General features: G+C 42.9%; 1 protein-coding gene across 4 annotated transcripts in view; it reads right to left on the bottom strand.

Annotated features, from left to right (window-relative positions):
* Positions 1–4,007: 4,007 nt before the first annotated feature.
* The window catches only part of LOC131898819 (integrator complex subunit 6-like), a 55,667-nt gene continuing 36,739 nt past the window's right edge, over positions 4,008–22,935 (bottom strand). The window contains exons 10-18 of one of the 4 annotated variants that reach the window (XM_059250032.1): positions 19,717–19,811; positions 18,615–18,725; positions 16,129–16,347; positions 12,957–13,080; positions 11,460–11,602; positions 9,161–9,263; positions 6,316–6,690; positions 4,810–4,903; positions 4,008–4,437 (exon numbers count right to left, since the gene is read on the bottom strand). In XM_059250032.1, coding sequence (XP_059106015.1) covers positions 4,329–4,437; positions 4,810–4,903; positions 6,316–6,690; positions 9,161–9,263; positions 11,460–11,602; positions 12,957–13,080; positions 16,129–16,347; positions 18,615–18,725; positions 19,717–19,811 — 1,373 coding nt within the window. In that variant the 3' untranslated portion in view covers positions 4,008–4,328. Of the gene's footprint in view, positions 4,438–4,809; positions 4,904–6,315; positions 6,691–9,028; positions 9,264–11,459; positions 11,603–12,956; positions 13,081–16,128; positions 16,348–18,614; positions 18,726–19,716; positions 19,812–22,935 lie in introns of all 4 variants that reach the window. The other 3 variants (XM_059250030.1, XM_059250033.1, XM_059250031.1) reach the window with 3 other exon arrangements.

Below are 22,935 nucleotides of genomic sequence, written 5' to 3'. Positions count from 1 at the left end.
ACCTGTCTTAAAGTCCACAGGTTCTTCTGTCTGCCGCTGAACTCTCTTAGGGAACTTTCCATGTTAGTTTTTAATACTTTGCAGGTCCATACTTTCTATTTGCTTCCTCTCTTTTTGTTTATCTATTCATTATCTTCATTTATATATAATCTTTCTGATTTTATTCAGCTGTTTATTCATGTTTTCTTTTAGCTCTTTGATGTCTAAGATAGCTGATTTGAAGTGGTTTATATATTGAATCCAATTACTATGTCATCTTCAAAACCATGACTGTATCTTGAAAGGGTTGGACAAGTGTAGGTTGAAACACCACAAAGCTCTCCTACTGTTTTCATGGCTTTTCACATTATTCCACTTTCATTTTGGTTATTATACACCCTGGACAATACTCCAATTAAACACCCCACACTAGCAAATAAAATGTCAGAAATTGGTTGCTGCTGTTTGACAAAACTTTTCCTGGGGAGATTCTACACACATGTCTACTCACCCCAGACCAAAGCACAGATACCACCAAAGTCCAACTTGGTAATCAAATGATTATTATAGTTACTTACAGAAATATGGGGGAAGGGTTACTTACAGGAGCAGAAATGACTCAAAGACAGCTGCATCACCAAAGTCCACCTCAGCACAGGTGACAGCTCACACAGCTGGAACCTGGAGCCCACTGCACAGTCTGCAGGCATCTCAACAGGTTGGAGAGTCTCCTTTCCAGGTGCCTCAGTTGGTCTAAACCTCTTCCAGGCAGCTTCCCTGGTTTCTACTTCTTCCAGGCTAATGGTCTGGTCTCAGGGTCTTCTTTGAAGCTTGTCTTGTCTGAGAGTGACTCTCAAAAGTTTTGTTTACTCTGGCAAGGAGGGGCCTAGTGAATCTGGTCAGTTTTAGGGACTTCCTGAAGCTACTTGGATTTGTTTACCTTCTTTTAAAGAGCTTTCTTAAATGATGGAATTTTTCAATCTGGAAGAAACTACTCAGTAACAGCTACCTTTTTTTGAGTTGTTGCTCAATGGGGTGACATAGACTTCCAAGCATTATAGACTATTTTCAATAGACTATTGTCAATACTCTTGGCTATCCTCCAGAACTTGATTAAGATTCTCTTGTTGTGGGGCGGTGCTGGCACACAACTTTAATCCCAGCACTTGGGGAGGCAGAGGCAGGCAGCTCTGGCTCTACAGAGTGAGTTCCAGGACAGCTAGGACTGTTACACAGAGAAACTTTGTCTCAAAAAACCAAAAAAAAAAAAAAAAGGAGAAGGAGAAGAAGGAGGAGGAGGAGGAAGAAGAAGCAGAAGAGGAGGAGGAGGAAGAAAACAGCTGTGAGGTGACTGGAGACAGCACAGCCTATCCTGAGTGGGAGGAGTAGCTGAGAGAGGAAGCCAGATAAAGACACCTGTCAAGTTAGGGTTAGCTGCATAACGAAGAAATATGGTGACTCAGCGGCTTTCTTTAGGCATATATATATATATATATATATATATATATATATATATACACATATATATACATATATGTATATATTGTTAGTTAAAGTTAAGTCACATGGAGAAATCAAGCTGGTACTTACTTGGAAGCTTCATCCCTGCTGGCTAGCGTTCATGATGCTAGAAGATGCTGTGCATGTTGCTGGAGGAAAAAAGCAATCCTCAGTCTCACTTAGCCCTGAACCCTGCAAACTACAACAGGTGTGACAAGATGTGCCCACGGATGCAATAATGGCATGTTATGGGAGTAGTCCACTGACTACTTTCTGATTGGATCTAAGGCCACTCCATGAAAAGTAACCCACACCTGGTACTGTTCAAGTAGCCTAGAATCTGTGACTAGATAGGCCAGAGGTCCTATCCAGTATAGTATCATAGGGAAGAACCTAATACTATCATTCTCCTAAATGGACATAGTATGAAAATTACTCCCAATGACATGCTATACCCATAAATCAGTGCGTCTCTCACCTCTCATCAGAGAAGCTTATTGCAGTAGATGGCACTTAACACAGAGATCTCAACTGGCCATCATGCAAAGAATAAGAGACTGGGATGCTCAGTCCTAGGACATTCACTAACACCCCTCCCCAGAGTGCTTAGGGATCTTTGGGGGAAAGACAGACTGTGAGAGCTAGAGGGTAACACCAAGGAAGCCGCTTTCCACACATAAAAGGGCAGACACACATGTGCGTTAACAGCAATTGCAATAGCCTGCAGAAGACCTGTGCAAGCTCCAAGCAGACAGAATCCCAGCTCAGAGAGGGAAAGGTAGACGTGAGACTCCACCACCGGCTGAGGAGCTGCTGGCATTTCATAGTTGCTGGCAGAGGAACGGTCAGTTTTCTTTAATGATGTGGTTCCTGGGAAGTTGACCACACCCCAGGGCAGGCCACACTCCCATGACCATCTGGGCAACACATACCGGACTTGATGGGTAAAGAAGAAAAAAATGAAATCTCAAAATTGAGTGGGAAGAGATGTGGGATGGAAAGGGTAGTAATGGGAGGACTTGGCAGGGATGAATATGTTCAAAATACATCGTATGAAATTCTCAAAAAAAAAAAAAAAGAGAACAACTCATTGGCTATATTTCAGAGTTCCAATAAATTTGATTTTGGCAGTTTTCTCCCCCCATTTACTTGTATTTGGGAGGGTCTGGCCTCCCCACACCCTTCTAATAACACCATTCAGTCCTGTGAGTTATGCTTCTAAGTTCAACTCCTTTGTTAACATTAAGAAAAATTGTTCATTTATGCATATATACATATGTGCTTTTACTACAGTATGCATGTAGAAGTCAGAGGACAACTTTTGGGAGTTGGCTCTCTCCTTTTACCCTGTGGATCCCAGGGATCAAATTCAGGCCATCTGGCTTGGTGGCAAGGGCCTTTGCTGCTAAGCCATCTTATGGGGCCTCTTGTTAACTTGTTAATTTGTTTGATAGTGTGTTGCGGAATATTTGTTTAATTATGCAAAGGTGTGTTGCATTTGTTTAACTATGTTGCATTTGTTTATGGTGTGGAATATTTGTTTAACTATTTAAGATGTGTTGCTGTTTTATCTTGCCTGCCTAAGGCACCTGATTGATCTAATAAAAAGTCAAATGGCCAATAGAGAAGGAGGAGGTATAGGTGGGGCTTCTGGGCAGGGAGAGTAAGTAGGAGGAGGAATTTAGGCTCAGGGAAGAAAGAAAAGGAGACACCAGGGAGATGCCAGGGGCCAGCCAGACATGGAGGAAGTAGGAAAGTAGGACATACAGAATGAAAGAAAAGTAGAAAGCCCCAAGGCAAAACGTAGATGAATAGAAACAGATTAAATTAAGTTAAAAGAGCTAGTGGGACAAGCCTAAGCTAAGGTTGAGCATTTATAATTAATAACTCTCTGTTTCTTTATTTGGGAGTTAGTTGGCGGCCCAAAGAAAATTCTAACTACAATAGTGTATATTTTTTTTTTCTGAAAGGAATGCCATGACGAGACACACAACTAGAAATGTATTGTCAATAAAGTTTGAAAATCAATAAAATGATTTTATTTCATATATGCAAAGTGAAAATCTCTTTGATCACTTACATTTTTACAAATAAAAGTAACAATACTGCTCCATATAAACTTTTATATAAACATCAAAGAAAATATACATATTATTTTTCCTTTTAGTGCTTCCAAAGCACAAGATGTACAAGTCTACCTGAAGACTCTCTGTTGTCACATGCAAGAACAAATGTGAGAGCTTAGTGCAGCCTCAGGTGCACTTCGTAATGTTTCTAGACAAAATGGAAGAGCACTGGAGGTAGATTGTTTGGTGACTCTCCCTGCCCCTTCCCAGAGAGAACTACGTTACCTAATAGCAGCTTTTTACTCTTTGATTCCACCTATCCTGAATATTGCATGGTTTAAAAGGCACAGCTAGAAATTGTTGAAAAGTCTGTGGAGCACACGATTACCACTTCAATTCTATATACTTGTTCTATGGGACACAATGAAGACACTAGGCGTGCGCTCCTGCCAGGTGGCCCCTGCCCACTCTGAAAACATCTGGAATGGTAACGCTCAAATGAGTGAACTCTATTAGCTGTGGGAGGAGCAGCAGTGTTTGGATTTAACATCACTTTTCCTAATTGGAAAAATAAACAACGAAATAAAAAAATACTTTTAATTATAACTCTTAAGGCGAAAGCCCAGATTTTACTTCCAGATAATCGTTAAAAGCTCTAGTCAAGCCTTTTCTTAGCCTGAGTTAGGTCATTCCCTTCACTCAAACATTCTAGAGGGCTTCAGCAAGGTTCCATTCCATCCTCCAGCACAGAAAAGCTCTTCTTTTTCCTCACTTGTCTTGGTATTAACATGATGATCTGCTGTTGATATGATTCACATTGTTAAGAAGGTGATGGGAATCTATTTTTTCTAGTACCTTCTCAAGATACTGAATTAAGACTCTTCTTTTAAACCTGAAAATAAAAACAAATATTAAACATCATAGAAGACTTGACGGTACACAGGGTGTTGTGCAGCCTGCAACCCAAAGGGAGAATAAGTCACCTTCATGGAAAGGTGTGACTTAGCAAATGGGAGTGCCCAGCCAAGTCCCACACACACATTAGCTGGGAGCCATGAATCAGGACTCCGCTGGTATCCATCTGAACACTGGAGGGAGGAAGCAGCTTTAACTGTGAGTGAGGACAAATGTTTTCTTTCACAGATCAAGGCAGAGCCCATCCCCCTCTGTCTTTCATTGGATCCTACAACTAGAGTAAACAAAAGAAAAGAAAACCAGGACCAAAAGCAACTAGAAAACCTGTACAAGTTTTGTTTATACCCACCTTGCAGCTTCCTTGATGGTGAACTCAACAAACTGTTTCTTCAGCTCCAGAGGTCCCTGCACTTCTTCAAGCAAAACGAAAATCCTTTCATACTCTGGTGATATTACAAAATTCAGTATTATAAAAATATGAATGAGGAACAAATCCAATCATTATCCATCCTCAGAAATCATTCCTCATGGGTAGAACTGGTATATTAAGCACTAAAATAAAAATATCTACATACGTTTAAAAAGGAAATTCTTATGCAGTACTCAAATGAGGTAAGCTGAATACTGGTTGCTCCAAACTGCCTTAATCCATGAAGCCTGAGAATTTATTACCATATATGCTTTATATGCTGATGGAATTAGGTTATGGATATTGAGTTTGTCCTGGTTTATGCACAGGGTTCAATGTAACCATAAATATCCTTGTAAGATGGAATAGTATGGACATTTGATTGCTTCTGGAAGAGGGAGAATCAGTTTTCGAGAGTGTTGCCCATAGTAGTGGATGGCCTTGCACCCAGGAGTACATGGTGGATTCAACCAGTTACTAAAAAAGAGGAGAGGAAGTTGAGGGAGCAGAGGGTGGGGCGGCTCTAGAAGGGATTTCAGGGAGGAGGTGGGGGTGAATAGGATCAAAATATATTGTATACAGGTCTCAGAATTAATCTGAAAAGAAAACCTTTTTTTTTTCTTTCTTTTTTTTCAAGATAGGGTTTCTCTGTGTAGCCCTGGCTGTACTGGAACTCTGTCTGTAGACCAGGCTGGTCTTGAACTCAGAGATCTGCCTGCCTCTACCTCCCCAGGGCTAGGATTAAAGATGAGCGCCAGCTAAAGCTTAAAGATCAGAAGAAAAAGACATTAATAACGTAAGTGGAAACCAAAGAAAAAAAGTGTTATGCTGCTGACTTGAAGCAGGAAGGGACCATGGGCACAGCAAAGTGCAGCCAGCCTTCAGAAGCCAGAAAAGGCAAGGAAACAGATATTGCCTTTACTCCTGAGAAGCAGCACTGGCCTGCCAGCTTGCCTTCATTTTAATCCAGCGAAAATATTGTCTGAATGCAGAGCTGTAACGTAATCAGTTTGTGCTGTCTGAATCTATGGGTCATCTGATAACTTTTTAGAGCAGCAAAATAAAACTACTGTAAGTTAAGGCCAGAAGAATCACTTTTAAGTTATGTGAAAGCCCAAGACTGACCAAAAAAATATATGTCCAGACTCTACTCTGGGGCTAAGGATTTGGCTCACTTGGTAGAGTGCCTGCCGAACAAGCAGGAGACCCTGGGTCCAATCCTTAGCAGCACCTTAATCGGCTGTGGTAGCACATGCCTGTAATCCGAGCACTACGGAGGTAGAGACAGGAAGATCAGGCATTATCACCAGTTTGGACCACACAGAGTTCGAGGCCAACCTGAGCTGTAATGAGAGAGTATCTCCAAACCACCAACAAAAATCTCTTTGGAATCCTACAAGCGGGATCTCCCATTGCCTTACTTATAGATATTCCATCACTACTTACTTCGTCCAAACTTTCGAACTTCCTTCATCAACTGATGCTTTATGTCAGCATTGATGCCTTGTGCCATCGCAGGAGTGATTTGCATCGAATTTGGCACAGTGTCCAAAGCAGATGCCACTGGGATTTTTCTGTCATCTACAGAAAGACTGCAGCTTTTGGCTGCTCCTATAAGTATATTATTACTAGGTTTGTGAATGAGTCCATCTTTCCTGAGACTAGTAAAGTCATCAGACAGAGAATCCAATTGGTTGGATATAAGGCCGTCTCCTGCCACATTCATAAACTCTGCCGGAGCAGATTTTAATAAGAAGCCATCGGCTGGGCTTTGCCCATTTTCCATCTTCTCTTCATGGACATCATGAATGACAGGGACATCTGGAAAGCAAATTTAGAAGTTGAGCTGTGAAGTGGGTCCATCATGTCGATCCCACAAGTACCTCTCCATGTTCCTCAGTTTCAAGGAAATAATTGCTTTCATTGATGAAGAGGATAGAAGAGATGGAGATCTGAGACTCTTCCCAACTATGAATGCATACAGAAACCAAGCTACTATCTTAGATGGTCTCTCTCTAAGAGAGATGCATACAGAAAGATACTAATAAGAACTCATAGGTCCCTGGTGCTCAGGGCTTAATGTCAACCTGTATGCTTCAAAGTCACATACAAACTGCTACCCTTTACTGAGTTTGAATCCCTATAACTTCTGCATACCATATGCTTCCTGTATAAACCAAATATTCTGAGAAAACTGAGATGCTTACTGGGATTAAACAAATATTCTGCCCCCACCTGCTAAGCAACTGCCTCTCTGTAGATGATTCTGCCCATTTCCCTTTTTGTGCCAGAGTAATTACTTTTCCGTTCTCTGGCTAACACCTCTATGCCATGTGCTCATCTCCTGCTGTGCCAGGCACCAGAGTAGCAGCTAGGAATCAGCAGTGAACAAGAAACAATGAAGCTGACCCTGCCTGCCCTTACAGAACCTAGTGTCACAGGTCCATCAGAGAGGAGTTACAGAGTCAACACACACTCCTAACTGCTTTTATTTGAGGAAAGACATAGTAGGGAATGAGAGCGGGAGCCTCCAGGGCTGCCAGGTGGTGACAGGATCTTCTGAGAGGATGCCAAAATGTAGTGAGGGCAGGAGATACAGCGAGGAAGCCAGGGGCAGCGGAGTGAAAGGTGAGGAGGATATCGCTGGAACTGGAGCTAAGAGAGGATTGCGGTGTCAGGCCACATGGAGCTGTGTGGTGGACCAGGCTTAGGAGTCAGGCTGTAGCCTGAATGCTGAGAAATATGGAGGGTGCATTTTCTGTGTGGAGGTAGCATGCTTTTATTGTCTGCTGGCATCTTCATTCTGACTTCAATTTGACAGAGAAGGTGGGTGGAAACTAAACAAGAATGAGAAAATTCCTACAAGCATGGAGTGAAGGAATGGAGAAAAATAGTAAGACACAGGGATTAAACTGAATGTCACATTATCTCATCTTGTTAATGGAAGAAAGCAATTTAAAAAATTGTGGTGATTTTTGAGGCTTGCCACCTGAACCACTGGATAAATAGTCCCATGTCCAGAAGCCAGCCCACTACTGGCTTTGAGAGTAGATGATACTCAACTCTTCCTGACTCTCATTCAGTGACTAAATTGATCATTCAGCACCAATAATGCAGTATTAGTCACACTGCATTATAATCTAAGGTTCTTCAACCCTACCTTAAAGGTGACATAGGTTCTCCAGTGGAGTGAGGGGTAATCTCATAAGCTGTCATGCAGAAGGATGCCAGCAGAGGTATTGTGAAGAGAGGCAAAGCTAGGCATTTAGTTATAAAACCTACAGCATTATTGTCTATTAGACTCTAAAATGGAGGCACTGTATCCATGACTAAATACAGGGTTAAGAGTAGAGGAACGAGTTGTAGTCTAGAGGTATAAATATTGGGAGATGTTGAAATAGAGACCCAATTTAAAGCCCCAAGGCTGCAGGAGACCACCTTGGGGAGACAGCAGAGTGAGATTAGGTCCCAGGATTATACTGGGGGAGCCAATAGTATCTAGCTGTGAGAAAGAAGGGGAGCAAACAGAAAAGCATAGAAAGAAGTCACTCCTAGAGGGAAAAGAAAACTATGTGTCTGCTAACCCAAGGGCTCACATAGAGGCGGGCATAACAACTGAGCCAAAATCTATTAAGAAAGAAAGGCAATGTATATAAAACACTGGTGAGCGTGAGAATTGTTTCAGTGGGGTCAAGGAGGTCGACCCCAGCTTTACCAGTTCACCATGAACAGGAGGTGACGTCACAGAGGGCAATTGCTGGTGCAACCTCTCCCTAGTGAACCCACTTAGAAACTTGGTTTATCTTCCTAACTTTTGAAGTTAATCCAAATGGTTACAGCAGACAGGCTCACAGCTCCTCATTTCCATACTAGGTCCTGTGTTAATACTTACTAAGCATATATTAATCACTAATTATGACATGACTATCATGTGTTCATTACTATAACTGTGTATCTTTTTCCTCCTCTCCTATGGCTAAGATCACTGAATCAGGCTCTCTGCTCCCCGGAAGGTCTGCTGTACCTACCACAGATGCTTTAATAATGGTTTACTTCATCAACAAAAACTAAACACAGGAAGGAACACAAAGGAAAAACCAAATGTTTAACATGTTAGTCCTCTAGGAGCCATAAGGAAATCCCAACCACTACTCTATACCTGGATGTACAAGGGTGGGTTTTGTGAGGTTTGGACAAGGTGGGAACCACGCGGCTGAGGGCGGTCCCTTTGCGCCCACATGGTTAGTTACAGGAGGTGGTGTTTGTGCTTTCCTCGACAGCAGGGACATACTCCGCCTTCTCTTAGATGACATAGGACTGCTGGGTTCTCCAGAACGTTTCAGTTTGTTTTGTGGCCCTACTATAAACTCATCTGCTTCATCAATCATCATTCCCTAAAAAAAATCAATGAACATATGTCATTTAAAACAGAAGTTCAATTGTCAAAAACCAAAACAATTTAAGCACTTTTCATACACACATCCCCTCAGCCATGCGCCACGTCATCTAGATTAGCCTTAATTTTATATTCCCTCTGTCGACTCTGTTATCAGAGAATGCAACCAACTTTAATCCTATCCAAGTGGGACAAGGAGGAAACTAACATACAGGTTTTTGTCTAAGGTTAATTGAGAGCCTCCAACCAACCAAGATGAGATCAATCCATAGTCATCCTTAAAATCTTTTTAAAGCAATTTGTGTGTGTGTGTGTGTGTGTGTGTGTGTGTGTGTGTGTGTGTGTGTGCGCGCGCGCCCGTGCGTGCGCGCACTCGCACATGCTTGCTTGTGTGGACCACATGCATGTAGGTGCTCAGTGAGCCCACAAGAGGGTGTCAGATCCCCCTAGAACTGAAGTTATAGAAGTTGTGAGTCACCTAATGTGAGTGCGTGGAATCAAACCTGGGTCTTCTGCAAGTGCTCTTAACTGCTAAGCTATCTTTCCAGCAACCACATTCACCCTTTCCCCCCTTTTATCCCCCCCACAAGACTGGGTTTCTCTGTGTAACCGTCCTGGCTGTCCTAGAACTTGCACTGTAGACCAGGCTGTCCTCGACCTCAACTCACAGAGATCCACCTGCCTCTGCCTCCAGAGTGCTGGGATTAAGGCATGTGCCACCACCACTCGGCTACAGTCACCCTTTTTAAAGTAGTACAAAAACTATCTTTTGCCTGGCATGGTGGTGCAAGCCAGGCGGTGGTGGTGCAAGCCTGGCGGTGGTAGTGAACAGCTTTAATCCCAGCACTCAGGAGACAAAGGCAAGTGGATCTCTGTGAGTTCGAGACCAGCCTGGTCTATAGGACTAATTCCAGGACAACCAGGGTAGTTACACAGAGAAATCCTGTCTCGAAAAAACAAAACCAAACCAAAGCATCTTGCACTGGCCCTTTGTAGGGCTTTAAACTCACAATTAAGAAACACTGATTATTCCTGTACAGAGCAGTGCGTGTGGATGGTGAAAGGCAGGCAAATGCAAAAGCACAAATCCCTCAGACACAACCTCAAATATGGATTCACATATGTCTGTCTACCTCGGCACTCCTCAGGGAATGAGGGGGCTGTTCACTCTTGAGAACAGATGAACATGACAATCACCAATAACTTATCTTAGCTAAAAGCTCTCTGTCAGCACAGACAGTCCCAAACATGCACCTTATTACTTGGAAAAAAAACAGGGCAAAATTATCTTTCTAAAGAATTTTCTCCCTCCATTAACCATGCAAAAAGACACAACATTTTTACTGAGCATTTACTAAATGCTGAGTAACAGTCTAAACAGTGTAGGTGTATATAACTCAGTATTCCACACAGCTCTGTCACTTTGGTGTAATTATTGTCCCCAGTGTTACATGAGGAAGTCAAGGCACAAAAACATTCAAAATCTTTAATTAACTAAGGATTGGCATGAGCTGGAATATTTTTTTAGTTCAGTTTTATGACAAAGAGAGATAGAGAATATATCCATGACTTCTATCCATGTTTGCCTACAGAAGTGTAGTGATAATCCCATTTCTTTTCATTATTTAATGATCAAGTCAGTAGTGTAACATACACACACATACACACACACACACACACACACACACACACACACACCTCATATTTAGAACTCTAGAATAATTCAAATAAAGTGACATCACATAGTACATCATAATTCAAGGGACATACACATAGATCTGAATCATGTAAATGGAGGAAATACTTGGTATTCTCTATATGAAAAGAATTAGTGTGTGGTAGTATGACTGAATATAGAATGTGGATCCAGAAAGATGTGGGTTCAAATCCTGGCTTTGTCAGCCATGTTTTGACATCTAACCACTTTAAGCCAAGATTTCTTGTTATAGGGTAGATATGATTTATCTTTCAAAACACGTGTGAGTACAAACAATCATTTAAAACACCAAGTCCTGCTATGTACTTAACAAGTGACAACTATTATTGTATTCGACAACACAACTTGCATTAGGAGACTCCACCTCCCATCTACACAGAGGTCCTGATGTCATATTTACCTCTGATTTGTATACATCTGGCTAAAAAGGACAGTGTTACAGTAAAAATATCACAGACACAGAAATGGGTATACTACCTTCTTATCTTGCTTAAATGGATTGCCGAAAGTATGCAGTCTTTTTGGTTGATCTGGATCAATCTCTCGTAGCGGAGAAGCCAGCATCTTTAGATATTCCTGATAGTTGCCCATTTGTGCAACTGGAACACTATGAAGTGAATCTGTAAAATCAGCAGCAGAGAAACTAATACTTACAGCTGAAGTATATGGTCCTTTTGAGAGGACATTATCATAGCTGGCTCAGCAGTGTGTAGCTTAGCATTACAGTCTGAAATCTCGAATCTAGTATTCCAGGATCTAGCATCATCTTCATTTATACTAATCAGTGGTCTACAATTACTTTACTGCCTACAGGTTCACGTCACAAGGACAAATGACTCCTCTACTTCCCAACTCCATGTCAAAATGGGCTGGCTTCCCGCATGCCATCATTTGAATTCCAAACACTGTGTACATTTTGCATTTTAAGCACTGCACTAAGACATTGTTGTTCTCTGTCTTCTAAAAAAGATTTATTTTTATTTTATGTGGATGTTTTGTCTGCAGGCATATATGTGCACTGCATAGAGGCCTGGTGTCTGCAGAGTCCAGAGGAAGGTGTCAGATCCCCTGGAACTGAAGTCATGGACAGTTGTGAGCCACCATGTAGGTGCTGGAAACTGAACTGGGGGTCTCTTGTAAGAGTAGCCAGTGCCCTTAAACATTGTGCCACCGCTACAGCCCCTCTCTCTGTTTTCTGGAAAAGGTTCTCACTCTGTAGCCCAGGCTGGCCTCAAATCTGTAGAATCCTCCTGCCTCAGGCTCTTGAGTGCAGAGCAACCATGCCCAGCTACTCATGGTAATTTCTTGTCACAAAGAGAATCTTGATTAATGATCTTATCCTCTGAGGATTTGATTAAATACAAAAGTTCTCTTCTTGGACTCTTCTGTTCACACACATACAAAAGGTATTCTATCAAAGGCTAGGGGTTTGCTCATTTTTTGTGGATAAGTGACCCCATTCAAAAGTAACAAAATAAGATCAAGAAAAATCGCAAACAGCCACAATGTTCCCGGACATTAACTAGAGTTCATTACTTTCATGGAGAGTAGGGTTTCTCTACTGACTTTTTCACAGCTGGCTGGGCACGATCAATGTCTGAGTGTGCAGGTTTGGAAATCTGACAGACATAGGCTCTGCTACTTTGCAATGGGCTAAACCTGCCTGAGCAAGCTACTGAAATGCTCGCTCTTCCTTTCAGTGCCTAGAAACTGGGCATACAATCAGTATCTATCTCCTGGGATTTTGAGGCTTGCAACAGTGGCCGCACAGAACATTGGCAATGGTGGTCTAGAATGTTGGTTAATATGCACCTGCTTTTAAATTGAGGGGAGGAAAACTAGGGAGATGCAGGTCTGAGTGACGATGAGCATTTTGAACATTAACACGTTACAAAATAATTCTGCAATGAAGACTTTCATGTACGTTATGTCTGCTGTTCTCCTGAGGAGAAGTGTGTTCCACGGTCCAGTTACCTTCATCTTGTCCAACAATAAACTCCCGTGTTTTCAGTAGATTGGATCTCATCCTGGTCAACTGGTCTAAAAGTCCTCTACGTGGAATATCATAAGCATTTCTATATGTCTGAGGTTTCAAATCCTATTTTAAATGAAACAATCTCAGTTACTCCTAAGGCTTTTAAATAAAGAAATGTAATACCCAACCCTCTTAAAATCTTATTGAAGAGGACAATATTTAATACAACCAATTATAGCTAATTTTTCCAGTAGAAAACTTCTATTTACTATTCTGAATGCTAACATACCCATAAGTCAATAAAGCCACTGGGGATATAATTTTCAAGTATATTATTTAAAACTCCAAATCCCAAGATTTATATATACCTCTAGCTGTCTTGCAGGACTACTGCTTGTAACCTAGATTTATTCCCCCAGCAGGCAGGGAGGTGGGCTGCAGTAGTCTCCCTCCAGGATGGCAAGTCCTGACTGCACGCAGAGGGATATTGGCTGAGGGTTCAGCTGCAGTACCTTTGGAGTCTGCTGCAGCCCTGAGCATGAGCCAGGCTGCTCATGGCCAGGGACTCAGACATGCAGAGTGGAAGGTCCAGCCAGCTCTGATCACATTCACTTGCTCCATGAGAATGCCCGGGGCCAGAGGTTCCCTGTGGTCTGGCTCAGGCGGTCTCTAAGCTGCAGGGAGCTTCTTCAGCCCCATACTACTTGCTACTACTCTGTCATGGCTGCTAGATCTACACGGCAGCCTGCCTACTGCAGTTTCCTTTCATTTTCCTTTTCATAGCAGTTTACTGCCCACTCCTACCAACCAATATATCTTGTAAGTTTAATTTCATGTTGGTATCTGCTGGCAGAATAATCTCAAAATGGCTTTGTTAATAATTATTAACTCCAAGATATGCACCTTTAATCCCAGCAGAGGCAGAGACAGAGGCAGAGGCAGAGGAGGCAGAGGCAGAGGAGGCAGAGGCAGAGGCAGAGAAGGCAGAGGAGGCAGAGGTAGAGGCAGAGGCAGAGGAGGCAGAGGCAGAGGAGGCAGAGGCAGAGGCAGAGGCAGAGGAGGCAGAGGAGGCAGAGGAGGCAGAGGAGGCAGAGGCAGAGGCAGAGGAGGCAGAGGCAGAGGAGGCAGAGGCAGAGGCAGAGGAGGCAGAGGAGGCAGAGGCAGAGGAGGCAGAGGCAGAGGAGGCAGAGGCAGAGGAGGCAGAGGAGGCAGAGGCAGAGGCAGAGGCAGAGGAGGCAGAGGCAGAGGAGGCAGAGGAGGCAGAGGAGGCAGAGGAGGCAGAGGAGGCAGAGGCAGAGGAGGCAGAGGAGGCAGAGGCAGAGGCAGAGGCAGAGGCAGAGGCAGAGGCAGAGGCAGAGGCAGAGGCAGAGGCAGAGGAGGCAGAGGAGGCAGAGGCAGAGGAGGCAGAGGAGGCAGAGGAGGCAGAGGAGGCAGAGGCAGAGGAGAGAGGCAGAGGAGGCAGAGGAGGCAGAGGCAGAGGCAGAGGCAGAGGAGGCAGAGGAGGCAGAGGAGGCAGAGGCAGAGGAGGCAGAGGAGGCAGAGGCAGAGGCAGAGGCAGAGGAGGCAGAGGCAGAGGAGGCAGAGGAGGCAGAGGAGGCAGAGGAGGCAGAGGCAGAGGAGGCAGAGGAGGCAGAGGAGGCAGAGGAGGCAGAGGAGGCAGAGGAGGCAGAGGAGGCAGAGGAGGCAGAGGAGGCAGAGGAGGCAGAGGCAGAGGAGGCAGAGGAGGCAGAGGAGGCAGAGGAGGCAGAGGAGGCAGAGGCAGAGGAGGCAGAGGAGGCAGAGGAGGCAGAGGCAGAGGAGGCAGAGGAGGCAGAGGCAGAGGCAGAGGAGGCAGAGGCAGAGGAGGCAGAGGCAGAGGAGGCAGAGGCAGAGGCAGAGGAGGCAGAGGAGGCAGAGGAGGCAGAGGAGGCAGAGGAGGCAGAGGAGGCAGAGGCAGAGGAGGCAGAGGAGGCAGAGGAGGCAGAGGCAGAGGAGGCAGAGGAGGCAGAGGCAGAGGAGGCAGAGGAGGCAGAGGAGGCAGAGGAGGCAGAGGCAGAGGAGGCAGAGGAGGCAGAGGAGGCAGAGGAGGCAGAGGCAGAGGAGGCAGAGGAGGCAGAGGAGGCAGAGGAGGCAGAGGAGGCAGAGGCAGAGGCAGAGGAGGCAGAGGAGGCAGAGGAGGCAGAGGAGGCAGAGGCAGAGGAGGCAGAGGAGGCAGAGGAGGCAGAGGAGGCAGAGGCAGAGGAGGCAGAGGAGGCAGAGGAGGCAGAGGAGGCAGAGGCAGAGGCAGAGGAGGCAGAGGAGGCAGAGGCAGAGGCAGAGGAGGCAGAGGAGGCAGAGGAGGCAGAGGAGGCAGAGGAGGCAGAGGCAGAGGCAGAGGAGGCAGAGGAGGCAGAGGAGGCAGAGGAGGCAGAGGAGGCAGAGGAGGCAGAGGAGGCAGAGGAGGCAGAGGAGGCAGAGGAGGCAGAGGAGGCAGAGGCAGAGGAGGCAGAGGAGGCAGAGGAGGCAGAGGCAGAGGCAGAGGAGGCAGAGGAGGCAGAGGAGGCAGAGGAGGCAGAGGCAGAGGCAGAGGAGGCAGAGGCAGAGGAGGCAGAGGAGGCAGAGGAGGCAGAGGAGGCAGAGGAGGCAGAGGAGGCAGAGGAGGCAGAGGCAGAGGCAGAGGAGGCAGAGGCAGAGGAGGCAGAGGCAGAGGAGGCAGAGGCAGAGGCAGAGGAGAGAGGCAGAGGAGGCAGAGGCAGAGGCAGAGGAGGCAGAGGAGGCAGAGGCAGAGGCAGAGGAGGCAGAGGAGGCAGAGGCAGAGGCAGAGGAGGCAGAGGCAGAGGCAGAGGCAGAGGAGGCAGAGGCAGAGGCAGAGGAGAGAGGCAGAGGAGGCAGAGGCAGAGGCAGAGGAGGCAGAGGCAGAGGCAGAGGAGGCAGAGGAGGCAGAGGAGGCAGAGGCAGAGGCAGAGGCAGAGGCAGAGGCAGAGGCAGAGACAGGCAGACCTCTGAGTACAAGGCCAGCCTGGTCTACAAAGAAAGTTCCAGAACCGGAAGGACTACACAGAGAAACCCTGTCTCAAAAAAACAAAATACTAATACTAATACTACTAATAAGAACAACTCTAAAACAGGCCATTATTTCAAAACTAGAGCAATACAAACAACAAACACAGCAGGCAAAGTCAGATAAACACGCCTTTTAGTGGCACAATTTACCTTGTTGAAGAGCCCTACTTGGAAGCCAGCAAATTCTTTGGTATTCAGTTCTGTCAGTCTCGGTGCACTTTCCCCTATGACTTCTTTCAACAGTTTCCTAAAGTTTTTATTGTGAGCCAGGGCCAGGCCACCTCCAGAATGATTTTTCACTTTGATACCCATCTCCTGCGGGGGTTTCTTCCCCACGGATGCTAGCATTCTCTCTGACTCTAGTTTGGTCTAAAATGAAAGGACAGAATATGTCATCCAAATATCTACTATATCATCATCATCATCCTACTATTTCAGAAAAACACCCCACAGAACACTTTTCATGTGCAAATCACAGAAAAACAGTCAAGTGAACATTTCCCTATGCTTCTCTGTTCTACCACAGCAAACACAGAGGGCTGGAAAGACAAATGACTTCATGCAAATTTTCGTTTGTAGTGTCAAAACTATGAACGAATCATGGAGAAAATAGAAACCATGGGCAAGAATTCATTCATAGACACAAAAAAGCACATCCTGTTACTGTAAAATCTAATCTAAATCAACACATTCAGTTTGGATCCAGATACAAAGGTTTAAAACTCTGTATTCATACATGTAAATTATTGCTTAAATTCAGATTATATAGACTGGCATTATATTTAAAAACAGTAAAATGATGATTTTTTAAAAAAAATATGAGATGATTCAATAAATCTTATAAAAGTAAAGCTTAATTTAACAAATATTACTAAGCAAATACTTTTAATGTTCTACTCAGTAAGTTTCTCACTAACAAACATTGGGAAATCCCTTTAATAGACATTGCATCAATTAATTTTGCTTGAATGAATGAAAGCAGGGTATTTGGCATATTTCGTGTTTTAGATCCATCTGAGATGGTTCAAGGGACACTGGTGACATAGATACTAAATTAGTAATTAGAGAAATAGAAATTAGAAATAATCTTTCCTTTTTCTAAAAAATACAATTCTATCCATGTTCAATAAGCCCCCAATATTTTTTTTGTTTCTTATGGATTGGCCAGAGATATTTTCCCTAACTAATTATTTGGAATATATATATAATATATATATATGTATTACATATATATAATATATATAAGCAAATTTTTAAGTCATGAAATATGAGACAAAAGTAGATAAAGGTTCTGTTTCCTTGAATGACCTTAAAAGTTCATTCAATGAAAGAATACAGTGTGTCCCAGAAGATCCCAGCACTTGAATTAGTTTCAACTCTGTTCACTTTTCTTCCTTTGTAGCCATACTCTCACAAAGCCTTAAAGGCCAAACATAAACATCAAATTAAAAAAATCAATAGATCAATAGAAAGATAAATAACCAAGGTATTTACAACAACAACAACAACAAGAACAAAAATCTATTAGCAGAGAGAAATGCAGGTTAGGGGGACTTGTTATGTCAAAAATCCGGGCTTGCCTTTATTTTCTTTTGCACTTATGAGCACACTAGACTAGTATGCATTTGTAAGCTTTAGAATGTGGTTTTAAGTTTTTGCTCATTCCTAGCAAGGCAAGCCAGCATCCCAATTATGGAGTCCTATAGGTCCCTTAGTAAAATCTGCCACTTTGCTTAGTACTCAGTTTTCTAAAGGCCAAATTTGCAAACATACTCAGCTTGAAATGCTGTAGTTGCTGCAAATGTAACTTCCTACCTAGAAAAAAATATGTATTTGTGAATAAGAGCATAAAGCTGCTGCATTAATTTATCACACAGCACAATTGTATGGCAGTAGCACTCTAACTCAGTAGTTTCCAAATATCTCCATCTTACAAGAATGGTCTAGGTAAAAGTGAGAAATATGATAAGGAGGGTTGAGTGGAAGATGAGGTACTAATAGAGAGGGGCAGGCAAGGGACAAGGTGAATAATGGTGAATGAGGTGGGGTTTGAAGGAATTGATGAAGGGCAAGAGAGGAGGAAGAACTCCACTCTCCAGGTTCCCTTGGGGGTCTATCACTCTCTAGGTTGAAGAATACTAGTCTCGTGCCCCCCCTTCTCCAGGGAAAAGCAGGCAGCTATTTATCCAAGGGCTAGCTTGTGAGTATAAGAACTGAACATGCTGCCTGCAAAGTGATTTCAGGCAAGGCATATTGAATCACACCAGACCTCGGTGTGCTGACTCACAAAAGGGGGATGCTCTAGCCAAGTGAATTGAGGAGAAACTAGTTGGAGGACAGACCAAATGTGACCCACGAGAGAAGCCTATGAAGCCTCTGCCCCTCTTAGGCCACAAAATATCAGCCAGCAGATGGGCAGGCAGAAGGAGAAATAGCACAGCATCAAAGGACACTGACAAACCCTTAACTGCGTTTAATGGTGAAGCTAGAAGCCATAGAGAATCACATGATTACTAATCCATAAAGTGTAGAGATATATACACATTTAATTGGAAAAGTTACAATTACACTAAAGAATAAGGAAATGCACTTCTGAGGGCAAAGGATTTTGGTTTGTTTGTTTTTACCAATACTACCTGTTGGCTGAGTTTTTTAAGGTAAGAGATAACACTGTAACTAAGTCCACAATCTAAATTATCTGATATCAGATTTGGAGCTCCCATCATCCTTAGTGCTTTCTTTAATGGCTATAAGGAAACAAAATACACAACAGTAAGAATAGAATAAATCTTCAATACTCAAAAGTTCAGTTATAAGGGGCAAGGGGACATGATTCATTTCTTAGAAGTCAAGGTGCTGCACATAAAACCAAACATGGAACATTAAAAAGTGGCAATGAAAACAGCAGAGAAGTAAGGAGCAGAAAAAAATCAGAAGAGAGTGGGTAAGAAGAGCAAGTAGCAGCCAATTCAAACAAGTACATTGCTTTCAGTCTTAGTCCCCATCACTGAATCACTTCCCATTGCATATGATTGCAGAACCCACACTTGCCATGGTAAACAGCAACCCAGCCCACTTTCTCCTCCCAGCAACACCAATGGTCCCCTTGAAGACTCTGCCTTTTCACCTCTAGAAACTTGGCGTTAAGTTACGACAGCAACTACTGAAATGACCTTGATTGTCTTGATTTGGATTACATGACCAGTTCAGAAAATTAGGCATCGTTTTCTCAAAGTATAAAAACCAGAATGAGGCCAAGATGTTTTCTTCTCCTTGGATCCTCTCTCTAATGCCAACGCCTCCACATCATGTTGTGTCAAGGACGCATTTAACCAGCAATAAAGAACTATAATTTCTTCCAAATTTTGTTTATGGACTGAAACGCCACAATGAGTTTCTAGAGTTCAAAAGGGAAGTTGGTGTAACATGAATTGAGACATACTTGTTCTTACATTCCAGCATTACAATTTTATAAGGTTAGTTTTAATAAGAGAAACATAGATGTGCTTATAACAATGACCATGGCAGTTAAAAATAAAGGAAACAGAAAGACAATGCTCTTTTGTGCCGCCATATCATCTCCAAACTCTACACATGGCCTGAGAAGACAGTGACGGCACAAACGTTCAGAAAGTACAAAGAGTTATCTTCTTGCAGGGGTAAAACTTTTGATTCCTTATGACAAGAATCATCAGTGACAGTTAATAAAGATGCATATATACACACAAAAATACATACTATTAAGTAGTAGGGAGGCAGAGTTTTTAAGTAGCTGTCAAAAGCCTGTCGCCACTTCAGATTTGGCTTAAGCTTGTGAACTTTAAACAAGTCATCTGTAACACAAAACCAAGTAATCGTTAGCCCAGAACCAGCTTGCAAGATGTAAAATCAAGCAGTTGACATTAGAAATCAGATTTGATTCACGTTAGATGAACACTTCATTGCAGTTTATCTGAGTGTCTTTCCTGGTTGTTGTATATACCAAAGTTCCATACAGATGGTCTCCAACTTACAATAGTTCAATTGAAGACTTCTTTAAACTTCAAGATGGTGGGAAAAGCTGGGCGGTGGTGGCGTACGCCTTTAATCTCAGCACTTGGGAGGCAGAGGCAGGTGGATTTCTGTGAGTTCAAGGTCAGCCTGGTCTACAGAGAAAATTCTAGGACAGCCAGAACTGATACACAGAGAAACCCTGTCTCAAAAAACAAAAGAAAGAAAGAAAGAGAGAAAGCACTGGTGGGAAAGTAATATATATTCAATAGCAACCATGTTACAACTGCTAAGTTGTGATGTTCGCTCAGTCTAGTGATGCACAATAGAGAACTTTCTCCCAATGCTAGGCAGCAGCAGTGAACCACAGTTCCCAGTTAGCCCCATGGATCACGATGGGGAAACAGGAGACACTGTGAGGTGTGCCATGGCCCTAACCTGGAGGTTAGGAGTAGTAGGGACATTTTGGACTTAACGATTTATTAGACTTAACCCCATCATAAGTCAAGGAGCATATCTACCACGTCTTTTTAAAAAATGAAGTAAAATTTCAACTTATACATCCATTTTCCATTTGCAAAGCTTAATATTTTTCTGATGTGTTATGCATTAATAATTCTAATATAATAATTTTCACCTGGAGGGGAATCCAGATCACTGGTTGACAGACTAATATTTCTTTGGTTTAAAAACAGAGCATGGACCAGGCATGGTGACACAGGCCTTTAATCATAGCACTCAGGAGGCAAAGGCAATCAGATCTCTGAGTTCAAGGCCAGCCTGGTCTGAAGAGCTAATTCCAGGACAGCCAGGGCTACACAGAGAAAGCCTGTCTTAAAAACCAACCAAACAAAAAGCATAGAGGGTGGGGCCCAGCAAGATGGCTCAGCAGGTAAGGGTGCCTGCAGCCAAGCCTCACAACCTTAGTTCCATCCCTCAGACCCACATGGCAGAAGGAAAAGATTCTTCTAACTTGCACATACATGCCATGGCATGCACACCCTTCCTCTCTATTTGTTTTTGATTTTTTTGTCCTAGGATTTCACTATGTAGCCTAGATAAGCTTTAAATTTACTATGTAGCCAGGCTTGGCTCATTCAGGATCTTTCTGCCTCAGCCACCCAACTGCTGGGATTACAGGCATGCACCACCACATCTGGCTTAATATATCTCTTGAACACCATGTGCACCAACATAACTCAAGATATTTACCTTAAATATGCAGATATTCCCTATCTTTTAATATATAAATATAATTATTTTAGTAATCTAAATATATACATTATACATATTGCATGAAAACTTCCAAACACCCTCTTTATTTCCCTCCAAATATGAGAAAAATATTTCTAACTTAATAATTCAAACTGGTATCCCAGCTATCAACATCTACCTGTCATTCACACTATAAAGACAGCAGATAGTATCAGTTCATCCTCTATTGTTCCTTTAAGCTTCATTAGGCAAATTGTTGACTTACAGAGGGAAAAATGCATCCGTTCTTTACAAATAGGTCTATTCTTAAAAAATACTTTGGTTAAGAAAAGCAACTAGATATTTTCTTCTCTTTATTGCCCTAATAAATTATTCACTCCCTGTGAAACAAATTTCAATAAATTTACAGAGCCATAAAAAGCAGGTCTTTTGTTCTTTTTTTTTCCCCAGAAGAAAGCAAGAAATCAGAAGGTGTCCTTGATTGAAGCCCTCAGGTCCTTTACAGACCATTCATGTCTTGACAGGAAGCCATGAAATGCTATGGGAAGACCCTGCTACACTGTGCTATTTCTTGAAGTCTTTTGGGAATTACACGGAGGTTTGAAAAGTCTGCAGAGCTGGAATGTAGCTTAGTGGGATAGCACTTGCCTAGTCTGCAAAAGGGCTTGTTTTTGATCCCCAGCACTGGAAAAACAAATCTGACAAGAAATAGACTCAATCAGCTTCTAGGCAAAGCATTTGCTATATTGAAAACAGTAAGGATGGGGCTGGAGAGACGGCTCAGTGATGATGAGCACTAAGTAGCTCCTGTTCCAGAGGACCCAGGTTTGAGTCTCAGCTTATAACAGTGTACAACTTTCTAGAACTCCAGTTCTAGGGGACTCTGAAGTTCTCCTTCGGTTTCCGTAGACATTAGGCACATACATGGCGCATAGACATACATGCAGGCAAAACCTCTATACATAAAAGAATAAATTCTTAAAAAGAAAATAAAAACTAAGGGTATTACTTATTCTGTTTATCTGATTTGTTTATATCTAAATGTCTCTCTACTGTTTACATCCTTGTCTACATAGAGAGCTTGAGGCCAGCTGGCAATACACAAGACCATAAGCTAGAGAAGTATGTAAGCACTATCATGGATTATTTGTCCTTCTGTGTCTCCTTTGTTTCCGACACCGTAACAAGTGCTAATAGTTAGCACTAGTGTTTTGTATATAGAAATTTTACCCAGGGAGTAGATCTTATGGTATATACTTTTATTATAAAAAATAATAATAAAAAGGAAACTTTGGAAAGACAAGAATGGGGCATGTTTAGGGCATAAATTGTAGTGATGTTTCATTGGTGTGCAGTCATGAATGCTGGAGATTAAATATGTATAGCTTTTTGTATGCCAATCCTCGTGCAATAAAGTGGATCAAAATTAAACCTAAAAAAAAAAAAAAAGCAGCCTAAATGAAAATGACTCTTTTCTCCTTACTATATATTTGTGGAAATTGAGGTCATAAGGACGTATTTAAGAAAAGGGATAGATTAATACATGAACTAGAGACACATTTTACTAGTGATTTAAGAAAGATTTATTTATTTTTATTTTATGTGTATGGTTGTTTTGCCAACATGTATGCCTGCATGTCATGTTCATGTAGTACTCTCAGAGGCCAGTAGAGGGTGTCATATTCCCTGAAACTGGAGTTATACTTAGTTGTAAAATAGTGAACCTGTGTCTTCTGGAAGAGCAGCAAGTGC

The sequence above is a fragment of the Peromyscus eremicus genome, chromosome X, assembly GCF_949786415.1.
Source record: "Peromyscus eremicus chromosome X, PerEre_H2_v1, whole genome shotgun sequence".
Classification (NCBI taxonomy): Eukaryota; Metazoa; Chordata; class Mammalia; order Rodentia; family Cricetidae; genus Peromyscus; species Peromyscus eremicus.
Note: the sequence above shows the minus strand (reverse complement) of the source record. Positions and strands in the feature narration are given on the sequence as shown.